Source organism: Mollisia scopiformis (assembly GCF_001500285.1).
Source record: "Mollisia scopiformis unplaced genomic scaffold LY89scaffold_16, whole genome shotgun sequence".
NCBI lineage: Eukaryota > Fungi > Ascomycota > Leotiomycetes > Helotiales > Mollisiaceae > Mollisia > Mollisia scopiformis.
The window spans coordinates 995,353-1,008,379 of NW_017263596.1; the positions used below are offsets into that span (position 1 = coordinate 995,353).

Sequence of the window (13,027 nt, forward strand, 5' to 3'; positions counted from 1 at the left end):
TTAAGTCTTTGCTGCTAACCTTGGCCAGCATCATCATCGTATTTTCTAGCATTTGTTCGATGGTAAGAGGAGGGCTTGTGGTAAAGGTGATGCTTTGCATTGTGAATGACTTGTTCTATCGGCATAGTTTTGATAATGATTTTTATTGAATTCGGGAGGAGTATGCTCAGACTGGCAGCGAAGTTTCTTGTGTGCTTATGAACATCGTGAATCACTGCCAACACCATAATGCCTTTAGGAGTCATTGCCTGCACTGTTGGGGAATATTCTCAGAGATACCGTGTACTCGAGTCATTTTCCTTTTGTCTATGAATCAGCACACAGCAAATCACATTTAGAGTCTCATACAAAAAGCTTTTCTCGGTATCAACCCTCTACCATATGTTTTCGTTTCTTCCTAGCTCCGTTACTCAATTTGATCTGAGATCTGCATACGGTGGTAGAGCCTCTTCATCGTAACTGGGAGGCTCCAAAGGGTATGCCGGCGGCTGAGCATCTCTTACCGCCTTTAGATATTGCTCAACCAACGGTTTTACGTCTTCCAACCTTCCGACGAATCTCTGAACTGTTGGCTCATTGTCACCCCAGCTTGTCCAGTGTCTCTGGCGGATCCAATCTTTCTTTAGTCCTTGAAGCTCGTTGTAGCACCTTAGGCGGAGCTGGCTTACGTCATAACTTTCGTTGAGCTCGTCCTTCGGTGCGTTCACGAGTTCATTTTTGAGGTGGTTAATTTGGCGAGAGATGTTATCCGAGTCCATGGTGGCTTTTTGTTGGATTTTGTTGATGTTTGGCGAGACGCTGGAGATCTTCGTTTTTCTGACCCTTGTTTTGGAAAGACGTAGCAATTAGGTTTTTGAAATGGATATGAAATTCGTTCAATAAACCCTGAGATCATATTCACACTTAGACACTCTAGTCTATCGTTGTCATCTTCAAAGTTCTTTTACGACTGACGTTGCGGGCATGACGTTAGTAATAATTCTTAATATCGTTATTGTAAAATGTGTTTTCATCTGAATGATTCAAAAAGCCATGCATGCGCATACCATGTCTAAGCATGATTCAATACATTTTGCTCCACCAAATCCAAGTTCCCACAGTCTCACATCACTCTTCTATATTCGCTTACTTTGAAACCTCACCTCTCACTGTACGGTGGCGGAGATCGATAGCCTGCTCTCTCTTCTCTTCTTCGGTTTCTTTCCATTGCCCTATTCCATTCTCTTTCTGTCTCCCTCGAGGCAGCTCGTTCTAGCACGAGGATCATATCTTCAAGGTCCTTGAGTTTCTCCATCATAGCATTTCTCCTCAACCGGCTGAAGAACCTATGTCGTTCGTCCCACTCCTCTCTTAAGCAATGGAAGTATTCTGAAGCCGAATATGGATCCCTCCAAAAAGATGACAATTCGGGTACCCCTCGCAGGTTCTCCTCCCTGGATAGTGGGAAGAACTTGTTGATCACTTGAAGTCTGCGCTTCGCGTTGGTAAACTTGTGCTCGATCTCTTCATCATATGCAATTTGAGACATCTTCAATGCTGAAATATCGTGCTGCAAGCTTTGTTGTTAGACTTCGTGTAGTGCAGAGAAAAATTCTTCGGAGGTTTTTGCGCTCTTAATGAGAATAATTTTCATACAGGAAAGGAAGATGCGGTCCACTTGGATATGTTTTGCTAGGAGATAACGGGGTTGTAGCGGAGACGAAGTAATTGAGGGCCCACTGGCGGAACTCTGGAACCTTATATAGCCGCTCACAGAAATTGCTTTCAAGATTCCATGACTCGAAATGTCAGAGGACCGTGATTCGCATGCCCAAGTAATGCAGCATAATTCGCAAGTTTTTTATTCACAATAGTCAATATCAGGTGCATTTCAGCCTCTCCAGAATATAGCATTTCTACATGTTTTGGGAATGCTCAATTTAATTATTAGATTCATGCACCATTGAGTACATACACCTCAAGTTTACTAACGTTTTCCCTATGCTTGTGATTATGCTGGTGCGTTAATGCGAACTCGCTCTCATTTGCTATTTACCACTACCAAGACATTCTGCCTGATTCAAGAAAATCGTACCCAAATAGATCATAGATAGAATTCATGTACAAGCTAAGCTTTTATTAACAAATACTACTAAAATTTCGCAGTATTAGACTAGAAAATGGTTACTTAAGCCATGTCTGGTTCTGGCGAGCCGTGGGTGTGACATTACAGCAGCCTAATTTCTCCCACCTTGAGATATCACCAGAAATTCTTTAGAGCTTTAGATTATTTGATGAGAAGTTTTGCATTAAGACTATGTTCAAGTATGATTCAATACTGTTGGCTCCCACCAAATCGAAGTTTCCCTAATCTGCATACCGCTTTTGATGGAATTAGTCGGAGATGCCATCTCTCCCTGTACGGTGGTGGCCTGTCGTCGGTTTCATCTCTTTTATTTCGGTTCCTCCCCTCTATTACTCGCCTATAATCCTTTATGTGTGATGCCATGGATACCTCTTCTTCCAATCTATCAATCTGCCGTTCAATTTCCTTGAAGTCTTCCATAACGTCCTTTTTCTTGTATCGGGGCAAATATTTATGTCGTTCGTCCCATTTCTCCCTTACGTAGCGAATGTCCTCGGAAGTAGTGGCTGCCAGCGGGAGGGGTCTGGGGGCGGGACCAAGATCCAATTGGGAGGGTTGTCTACGTTTAAATGCCTCATGCTGGTAGAATTCGTCATGCGCGCTGAGTCTGCTCTCCGCCTCGGCGAACCTCTTCTCGATCTCTTCATCATACTCCGCTTCAGGCATGTTCAATGTTGGGTAATGATATGAATGAGTTTTTTTGATTAGCCTTAAAGTACTTGGCAAAGTCTTTCGGGAGTGTTGGGGTCTTGATCACAGTAGTAGTGGAGACTTTATAGTAGAACTCCATGATCTCGAATCTGTGAATCAAGTTTTGGATTAAGACTGAACCACTCACACTGTGTAAGCTACGGAGCCACTGAATAATTTGGATCGTGAATGTGCTTGATGTGATATTCATTACTGCTCTATCGCCAATCTATGCCCAAAATCCAGTCTTGACGAGGACATCCATCAACAAAGTCCACTTATCCAGTTTCCCCCGTGTCACTGATCACCCAACCGTGAGAACCATCTTTACCGCCTAGCCAAATCCTGAATTCCCATTGACTAATATCAATCAGGCTTGCTTTTTATATGGCGGCGGCGGATCGTCATACGGAGGCGGCGCAACATTTGCTCTCGGAGCAGGTACATAGAATGAGAACCACAACTCATCACTAAGCGCCCTCTCCAACTCCTTCAATTGCCTATCGATTTCGTGCGTAGCAGGCGTGTGGCCGCAGAGTCGAACAGTATAGTCCATAGAGCCTTTGATATCTTGAAGCGTCTTGTCGAAGTCTTTGGCTTGCTTCCCTGGCCGGATGTGAGCGGCGGACTGGTTGTTTTGGTTTCTGCGCAAGGTTGCGATTTTATCTTCGATGCGGACGAGGATGTCGTTTTGAGGACTGTTTTTGACATGATAATGGAATGGTGTTGTGGATCTGGAGATTGGTATACTGTTCGTAGATAGAATCAGAGGCTGTGAAGCTGGTGTTTTGATGTAAAGCAAAGCTTTGCGATTCGTAGAAAGATACACTAGCTTTATTTACGCTTCTGGAAGTACCACTAGACGAAATGTGACTCATCTGAGCTGTGAGGTGCTATGTACGAGCTTTGCATGGCACTCCAAACTAGGATCTCCTGAGCGCAAAGATACATTATCAGTAATCTCGATTCCCAAAACCATGGGTACAGTACATTGTCTTGCAGATAGCGAAACCAAGCAGGACTACCAATATGCAGCACTTAAACCAGAATCTCAGCAAAATCTGTATGCAGAATGCGTCTCCCAGTCAACAGAAACTCCCAAGTCCCTACGAAGAGATGATCTTAAATTTTGATTGAAGCTTATTTCGTTGGTAGAGTTGTTGGTTGATCGAGAGCTGAATTTGCGGAGTAAGAAGCTGCAAGAGATCTCTCAAATGCCGCTTGGCTGCTCTATCTTTCTTGAATCATAACTGTCGTAAAACCAGTCACACAATTTGCTTACAGAAACAAAAAGGTGGGCAAGTTCTGATTCACAAATTGATATTCGAAAAATTCCTCTCGGCGGAGTCACGCGTTGCCCATCCGTGCTGTTTGGCACAACGTTCCATGCCACAAATAGAAAGCTGCATTTACTTGAAGAAAAAGCGCACTGCTAGCTAGTTATTTTGCAGAGTCCAAGACCTAAAGAAACCACAAATAAGCTAAAGCTTAGTACCAAATGGTGCACCTAAGTTTTGAGCAAGTGAATCCCTATCGTTGTCCTAAATTTCATGTGATTTGCTCGCTTTGCCGCGTTATGCCCCAAGTCTTATTGAGTACCTTCACCTTCACTTGCATTCCATTTGTTCAATTCTTCTCTAGTTACTCCTGGCCCAAGGTTGCCGTTAATTTGAAACGCACCTTTCGCCGCCAGTGGATCCTTATGTGTATGAAAACCAGAGCTTCCATAATTGCCGTTGACTTGAAAACCTTTGTTTTCACAAAGCGACTTGGCGTACGCATTGTTTGTGTCTAAGCCAGTTCCTGTTTCACCGTTCATCTGAACGGCTCTGTTTGAGTTCGCTCCAGAATAGGAGTGGCCATCAGCTTGCAAAAGCTGGGGTCGGTAAAGGCCCGAGTGTTCATTGGGGCCTGTCTCAGGGTCTTGAAATGGAACTTTTAGCTTCGAACTCAGCAGTGACTTCAATCATAACGCACCAGGGTTGACTGATTCTCGGACTACCAGTGATCTGCATGTTTGGTCTTGTTCTCGCTGATTATTTTGAGGCATCATAATGGCGGAGACATTTTCACGGTGCTTCTAAGAGCTCATTAGATTGCCGTACAAGACAAAATCATGACTTTTTCTACGCACCTTTGCTTTGGACTTTTTACTGCTCATCTTCAGCTTGTCGAGGACGTCTTGCACTTTTGGCATATCCCTGTCAACCAAAATCTCAACTCCGGCCTCAATGGTTTGCAAAGTTTGACTCTGAAATACGCCGATACAAATAATAAGCGAGGTCTTTTCTTTTTCCAGCCGCTCAGAAGATTTGAGCATATGCCTTTCCTTATCCCCCACAACTGCTTTCCAGATCCTCTTGCCACTTGAGCCTGTCGTATAGTCTAACCAAACTTGTCCTAGAAGTTCGTGAAGATGTTTGACTTCTGCCAAAGTGTTCTGTAGTTGACATGCAATAAGGTCGCTGTGAAAATTCTCGTTCCCTTGTATCGCTTGGCCAACTTGAATGAGTTGCCGTATTTGTTTGTTGCATTGAGCAATGCAACTTGAAGCGTTCTTGACACGACTATTTATCTCTGATATTGTCTTGATAACCTTCAGGCTATATTCGATCAGCTGGGCGACACTAGCAGCCACTCCCAACGCCGTTATCAGCTCGAGTCCGGACATCTTTATGTTTTTGTTGAAGCGGGGTCGTTACCGCGTCCGAGCGAGATGCTCGAATGTGCAGACGGTCAAGGGTCATTGCTAGACAGTGTGGGATTCTGGCCTTGAAACAAAGCCATGATCCAAGACCGTAGCCGGGCGTAGCAGAGTGTAGGTGCTTGCATAAGATACCGATTTGCCTTGTGTGCTGTCAAACGCCCCGCCTCATATCTCATTGATTTGTTACCGATCTCGCCTCACACGGCATCTTTCCATTCGGAAGACCGCCCCATTTCTTTGACACCGCATATCGTATAGATAGCCTTCTTCCTACACCATTACTCCTCGCGTTGGGCATCAAGGAGTTGGACTGTAGTGCCGTCGTCGTCGCTTGTTCCACGATTGCCGTACATTGTCATCTTAAGAGATGATTCCACAGACCAAGGTCCACAGGCTCGGCCGGATATGAGGCTTCGCAAAACGGGAGATCAACGTGGTGACGTTCGTCCCAGCCAATATGCTTTGTCTGATTAGGCTATTTGAAGATACCATGGGGATACTGCCTCTCCGGTGAACTATTGTGGGAAGATGAGGCTCAGAATCACATGTCGTGAGGCTTAGGCCTCACAATCAGGGAAGGTTTGAGCAGGCGTTTTGAAAATGGTCACCTGCATATCGTCGTGCATATGCAATGTGGCAGTGGCCGCAGCAAGCGACGCCCAGCTTGTATGGGATTGGGTTCCATCGCAACACAAACTCCATCCACACCGACTTTCGTTTTCTTCCACATGAATGCATGCACCCAATCTGTTTTCAAGGATCTTCATTGGCAGTTTGGGCTGTTCGAGAATGTCCGATGCCAGAACTAGACACGAAAATGCAAGAGCAGAAGGGGAGTCGACTTCGCAAGCCAACTGCGAAAATGTCGGCGTCCTCAATCATCATCCTTTGACACACATCACCAATTTGTATGGGAATTATGTCGCAAATAATCCTCCAGCTGCAAGCACATCTCGACTTATTAGTTCTTCACGCGAACGATCACAATCGCGAGACAATGGAAGCACGATACCATCGAATAATGAGCGTGCTATACCTCTCGAGGAGTTCAATACTTCACATTCACCCATCCGCGCTGCGGATAAGTCACTTGAAGATAGATGGAGAGTAAGAGATCTACCTTGGTCATGGAGACGACACCCGAAGTTTTGTATCGCTACCGGACTTTTTGTTCTCGTTATTGTCGGTGCTGTTTTGATTGTTTTACACTTTACAGTATGGGACAAGCATTCCAGTCTGTCTACAGTATCTGAAACAGCAAGCCATACTCTACCTACAAGCACTAGCAGCTTTATCTCAACTCAGCCGAAGTCACAAGCAAATACTTCTCTGAACTCCTCTGCCACTGTATCGAAGTCTTCGATGTCCCTTCAGGAGCTGGACAACACGGCAACGGACTCCGCTTCCACTCTGTCCTCGAGCCTTACAAAGACGAATTCACTGATCACAACTGAAGGATCTTCAACTACCAAGTCTGCAGCCTTGTCGAGTACTTGCACACCGTAAGGAGCCCGCTGTCCTACAGTACTTCAGCTAACGTGTTTCAGCAATTGTCTCAGCCCTTCCACGACATCTTCCACGATACCCTCTACCACAACCCACATACCTATCACCTTTGTTCCGAGTACCACATCCACCAAGACATCGAACTCACAAGTGAGGTGCACAGTAGACTCCGATTGTCCGAGTCCTTCAGCGTGCGAATACTCAGCCTCGACGTGCTTCATCTGTACATATGCTACATCTGGAGCGCCTTGCAACACAGCCTCGGGTTGTTGCGATCCTTTCTCGTGCATAGGGGGGACTTGCATCTCTATTTCTTCGTCTTGACGCTGTTTTGCTTAGAAGCATCTAGAGCATCAGGGTGAATAGAGGGTAGATTAGGGGATTTATACACACTAGACTTGTACTATTATGGAGCGTATCGGCGTTGAGTATGGGAGGTATGAAGTGACGGTACAAATCACTGTGCAGCGGGCCTTTATGTATCATTTCGCATTAACACTAGTCTTTGAGGTCATTTCTGTTTAGTCTTTGCCATGCTGTTTTTATTCAGAGCGGGGATGCTTTCACCACCAGGTCGTACGCATATCTGAAACCATCTTTCTTTGCATCGCATAAATCCCAAGAACCCTAGATGCTGCGTAAGATTACACACACTAAACTTCGTCTACACTATGTCGCCTGCTCGGGACCTAATCTCAAGGGGAATATTGTAGTGGATCCGAATTCCCAGTTCCCTCAAGTCCTCATGGATCTTCTCGTCTACTTCCGGGTTCCTAGGTATATTTCCATCCAACCAATGAGGAGCTGCTTGCCATTTTTCCTTTTCAAATACCCACGCTCTCATGAATGTTGCGAGCCACTTCCGAACACTTGGCGGCACGTCGCCGCTCGCTTCCTCCATTTTTCGTAGTTTCATTTCGACCCTGTACAGATGCACAGCGACCGACCCAGGATCTTCTTCTTGCTCCCCATGCGTAGACATATCGTGGCGATCAGACGAAGTTTGTAAGACCTTGAAGGTAAGTTTAAAGTGTTCAACCAGCAGGGGCACGAGATTATTTATCCTCGAAGACAAGTAAGTGTGAACTCGGACTTGGTGATTCACATGTTAACGCATAATAATAACCGAGACTAATAGAACTGAATGTGTGATTCAAGACACAGTATCTGCGTCAGTGTGAATGGATTTCCGATGCACGAGTGATTCGATCCTAGGCCGGTGGCAACTATTGATACCAACTTGGCATGCAATGATTTGTGTGCTTTTTCCAGTCACTTCGTTCATGTTCGGCAAGATTTGTAACCATTCTTCTATAGCAATACTTGTCTAAGTGAACATTGATAAATGCCAAGGACAACAGAGAATCTGCCACCCTTGCAAAAAAGGGGCTCGCTTGTCCGTAAGCGAGCTCCTACACCCTTCCCCTCCTCGACACGGATATGACCTCATGGGAATTCATCACTTTCGTCGCTTCTCCCTCGTCTTCCGAGATATACACCGGATACTCGACCTCCTTTATCTCACATAGCCTCTGTAAAAGCCTCTCCCTCTTCCCCTTTGGCGTTCGCGCGAACAGGCCCAGTAATCTCGTCGTTTCGGTAGCGCGTGGACCATCGCGGTATTCTCGATATATGTGAAGAAAGACAACGGGGCCCAAAAGCGATATGAACAAGCCGAAGAATAGACCAGACAGGCGGGAGAGCTCCAGGCGAGCATACTTTGGGTCGAGACATTCGAGATAGCAGTATGGTACTGCTGGATTGGTTGCGCATGATTGCGAAACGTTTGCAAGAATGGGTGTTTCGAAATGCATTTTATCGTCGTCGGTTTGAAGATCGAAAGCTTGAAAGTGTGTGCTGGTGTGGGAAGATTGAACAGAATTTAACTAGAGGTTGGACGGGGGTTTAAATTGTTCTGTTGTGGGAACTAATTTTCGGGCCCCAGATAGTGTGGCACTTGGTTCAGTGCATCCAGGAGTGGAAGCTAACTTGGTCGTATATGTGTCATCGCACTTCCATTTCCTCCATTTATACCATTTCCCATCCTCTGTCTAATTCACAAACTCTCATTTTTCATGTGAATCCAAGTATACTTCACTGTAAGTGATCTATTAACACACTATATTTGATGGTCTCCTCTAATATGTATGCGTAGGACTCGTCAATAATGTTTACACTTCTTAAAGACTTCGTATTGGAGCTGATATTGTTCATCTGGTCGATATTTACCACCACATATCGCGCACTAGCTCTTTTCTTTTCGCCCTTCAACTCTCCATTCGACAGTTGGGAATGTCCGCTCATGTTTGCTAGCATGTGTTTCTCGATATCATTCCTCCTCACTGTTTCTCTTATAGTGCAAAAGCACAAGGAAACGCCACGACAATGCAAGAATTGTGAAGGAAGAACGAAATTCATCACCCGCAAGGCACAGTATGACTTGCTACAGCGGCTTCTTGAATCGAAGAATCCAGACGCCCTTTGGTACGATCTTAGAATCTTGTGCATAAGAGAAGGTGTTAGGAGCGGTGACCAAACAATACAATGGAACAGATTCCTGGGGTTGAGAGCTCGCGATGGAGATCGCACCAGAGCGGGTATGCAGAAGATGTGGGAACTAGGAAGGGATTCGGTGCTCAGAGAACTCAGAAGTGGATGGGACAAAGAGGAGCAGTGGCGACAAATGTTGGGAAATTGTGTCGAAAAGGGGACGGACTCTGAGATGGCACGCTGTAATCCACCCGGATATTCTGAGTTTAGGACCTGTTGAACAATTGATGCTGTTTGCGGGGTAATCGTTACTTCCTTGTGTATTACACTTGCAGCTTCCTAATTATCAACTACACAAGGAAGGTGCAATCCACCATAATCTATACCATGTCCAACTTTCAGAGCACTTTGAATGTCCAAGCCTACCATTCAGCGCATTGTCACAATCTCACAACGTCTTCGAGCTTTCAACAAATTCCGACCATCAATCATTCAGCCTTCGCCAGACATTCGAAACTTTTGTTGCACATCGCACCTCCCGGTTGCTATCTTCTTGAAATGGCACCTCCCGATAAAGCACCTCTCAATAAATGAGCTGCTCTCAAGATCTGCGCTATCCTTTTTGTTGGGAGTTTTGCTTGTAAGATTGGCTACGAAAATGGCTATACGGAGAGTCTCTGGGTTGGCGTGGGTCTTGTAAGTCTGGCTAAAGCAGCTTCTGATCATGCAAAATTAATGATATCAATAAAGGCTGGCACATCATTCTATATGTCTGTTCTACAACTGCAGCCCGACAAACTCCCAGAATCGAGTCTCCGTCCAACTCCCGAACAATGCGTTCTGAAATTGAGTCTGGAACTTTTTCCCTTCCTTGGGTCTTTGGCCGTATATATATGGGGTATCGCTACAAATGGCCCCTGGAAGCCCCAGAATGTCTGGGTTTGGGTTGTAGATGGTTTTCTCTTGGCACTCGGTGTCTACGATATCAGAATCGCATACGGACAATGGAGAGGAACTGCCAAGGCGGTGAGGGACATCTCCGACATGGAAGAGGGTAGAAAGCACGAGTAACCGAAGCTACGACAATGTCCGTCACTTGGGGGGTCATTCATACCAAAGTAAAACTTAGAGCATTCAGCAAAGCTGTCACAATGTCTGTCACAAGCAGGTTTATTCATGCATCCACCAAGTAGATACTAGTGGCTAGCAAATCAGAAAAGAGACGAAATTACACCTTCACTAAAACTCATTCAAATCCTTGACTTCCAACACATAAAGCGCAAAAATTATTCATTATTCGGCAAACAGCCTATCTGCAAACTATCTATCTACTTTTCCCAACCTCACTCCTAAACTCCACCACCTCTCTCCCCGAACCTTTCCTGACCCAGCGCGTCAAATCCTCTCAGTGGTAGTAACAGTCTCGGTGACCGTAACCGTTTTCTCGCCCCCATTCCCCGTTCCCGACGGCGCAGCCGTCGTATCTGGCACCGGAATGATAGTCAGTCCGCCACCATTACTCGTGCTAGTCGGCGTCACGCTCTTGGTCCTCGATTTGGTGACGAAGACGGTGGTTACGGAGCGTTCTGAGGTGGTGACATAGATTGTTGAGAGCGGGAGGGTGGTGGTTAGCTCGGAGGCGGGGATTAGCAGGGTTGTGGTTGTTTCTGCTGCTGGTGGGATGGTGGTGGATGTGGAGAGGAGGGAAGCGGTTAGGGTGGTGGTGCCGAAGCCGGGGACGGGGAGGGTTGTTTGGCTTGCGAAGGATTGGGATGCGGTTGTTGATGTTGTGGACTCGATTATGCTGCTCGTGGAGATGGTCGTAACTGAGATAGACGTCGACGAACTCGAAGTGGAAAATGCTGTAGTAGCAGTAATACTGAGAGATAACACAGATTGAGCCTCAGCAATAAGCGTACAGCCAACAAAGACGCCGCGAGTATTGTTCATCGGCATAGCGAAGCATTCGTTGCCCGAAGTACAGACTTGAGTTATCTCGAAACTGCCTTGGCCGTTACACGTGCCAACATTGCCACTGATACAAGCGATCTGGTCGCCAGTACAGGGGGACGAGAAGTTGAGTGTTGAGAAGAGAGTGTTGTATGCATCTGCGTCTGCGAGGTTGGCGGAGAATACTGAGGAGGAGACGGTGGATGTGGCGGTGGGAACCGAGGAAATGATCGTGGGTGCCTTGGAGATTGTTTCCGAGGGTGTGATAGAAGGGGCTTTGGTGGAGCTTGATTGTGTAGACACATCTGAGGCTGTGGTGAGTGATTCAGATGTCGATGAGGGATCTTGAAAGCCTGCAGAAGCTGCCATGGAGGATAGTGTTGAGATTTGAGTCGCGGGAGGGACGATTGAGTCCGTATTATTGAGTGTAAATCTTTGAACTGAAGATGTGGTTTTCGCGGAAGTTGTAAACGGGCTTGCGATCGATTTTGAAGATTGCTGGAAAGTCGATGTTGGAGAAGTGCTATTCGTCAAAGATCCAATCCCAGTTTGGGTGCTTGTGGACGAGATTATTTGAGAGGTGTGAATTGGGTTTGAGGACGCGGTGGCACTAGTACCGACTTGTTGTCCGGTCTGATTAGGTGCAGTCGAATTGGCACCAACCAGTGATGCGGTATTCGAAACTGCTGATTGTGTGGAATGAGTTGACGAAAATTCTGATGAGATTGTTGAGGACGGGACTTTCGAAGTCGTAGAACTGATTTGGGTATCGCTCGCGCTTAGAGAAGTTGACAAATGAGATGTACTGGTATCGCTAGCACGGAAAGGTGTCGGACTGATCGTACTTGTAGGGCCTGATGAGATCGAAGCTGACGATTTCGTTGTCGACGATTCTGATGTAGTGGAATCGACAGGTATTATCGTAAGCACGTCAGATGCTGGAATGGTGCTGGTTGTGCTTGATTGAGTTGTGTTCACGAATGCAACACTTCTTGCCCCACTATCCAGAAGTTAGTATTTGGATGCCAACAACAAGGATGAACTTACTACCGGCGAGGAGCATCTCGTCTTACTGGTCCTGCTTCTGCTAAGGCTGCGAAGATGAATATTCCACGTAATAATTGAAGCCCCCTCATGATTTAGAGTGTGCCTTGTGGTGCTGGCTGAATATCCCCGACCTGCAGTGAAGGATGATGTCGGATGATGGCGAAGCACTACGCCTCTCTTCGCGATATGTATCCTCGAAATCAATAACTCGAATCAACACAGTTTGTTGTATGATTTTGCGATAGGAAATAAAGAACGAAGATCAAAACAATACGAAAAAGACAGAAGAGAGCAACGATGAAAGAGCGATATCACGAGCAAGCAGAAGAACACTGACGAAAGTGCCTTTTCATTCTCCTGGACATATGCATCGTCTTGTACCATCTGTCTACCGGTTTCAAATTCCAGAGGCCACGAAGAAAGCGACCTGACTTAGGTCGCTTTGGAGGCTTTGTCTTCGTTCCCCGAGGACCCGTCGCATGTTGGCGGCGGTTCACGAAATGAAACCGGGT

The 13,027-nt window shown here is 46.1% G+C and overlaps 4 protein-coding genes across 4 annotated transcripts; 1 reads left to right on the forward strand and 3 right to left on the reverse strand.

Annotated features, from left to right (window-relative positions):
• Positions 1–1,138: 1,138 nt before the first annotated feature.
• LY89DRAFT_736055 (uncharacterized protein) lies at positions 1,139–2,791 on the reverse strand (the record flags this gene model as incomplete). Its single annotated transcript, XM_018220080.1, has 2 exons — positions 1,139–1,549; positions 2,495–2,791. 2 exons carry the CDS (start codon positions 2,789–2,791, stop codon positions 1,139–1,141), a joined length of 708 nt encoding a protein of 235 aa, XP_018069349.1.
• A 1,123-nt stretch (positions 2,792–3,914) lies between these two features.
• On the reverse strand, positions 3,915–5,684 carry LY89DRAFT_127360 (uncharacterized protein). The gene is made up of 3 exons (XM_018205207.1): positions 4,950–5,684; positions 4,793–4,895; positions 3,915–4,738 (listed from the first exon to the last, which is right to left on the reverse strand). The coding sequence occupies exons 1-3, from the start codon at positions 5,484–5,486 to the stop codon at positions 4,404–4,406; spliced, it is 975 nt and encodes a 324-aa protein (XP_018069350.1). The 5' UTR covers positions 5,487–5,684; the 3' UTR covers positions 3,915–4,403.
• Positions 5,685–6,259: 575 nt separating this feature from the next.
• On the forward strand, positions 6,260–7,622 carry LY89DRAFT_784033 (uncharacterized protein). Its single transcript, XM_018222745.1, has 2 exons — positions 6,260–7,024; positions 7,070–7,622. Exons 1-2 carry the CDS (start codon positions 6,312–6,314, stop codon positions 7,350–7,352), a joined length of 996 nt encoding a protein of 331 aa, XP_018069351.1. The 5' UTR covers positions 6,260–6,311; the 3' UTR covers positions 7,353–7,622.
• Positions 7,623–8,514: 892 nt separating this feature from the next.
• LY89DRAFT_686580 (uncharacterized protein) lies at positions 8,515–8,800 on the reverse strand. Its single transcript, XM_018215316.1, has one exon. It carries the CDS (start codon positions 8,760–8,762, stop codon positions 8,550–8,552), a length of 213 nt encoding a protein of 70 aa, XP_018069352.1. The 5' UTR covers positions 8,763–8,800; the 3' UTR covers positions 8,515–8,549.
• Between the last annotated feature and the right edge of the window lie 4,227 nt (positions 8,801–13,027).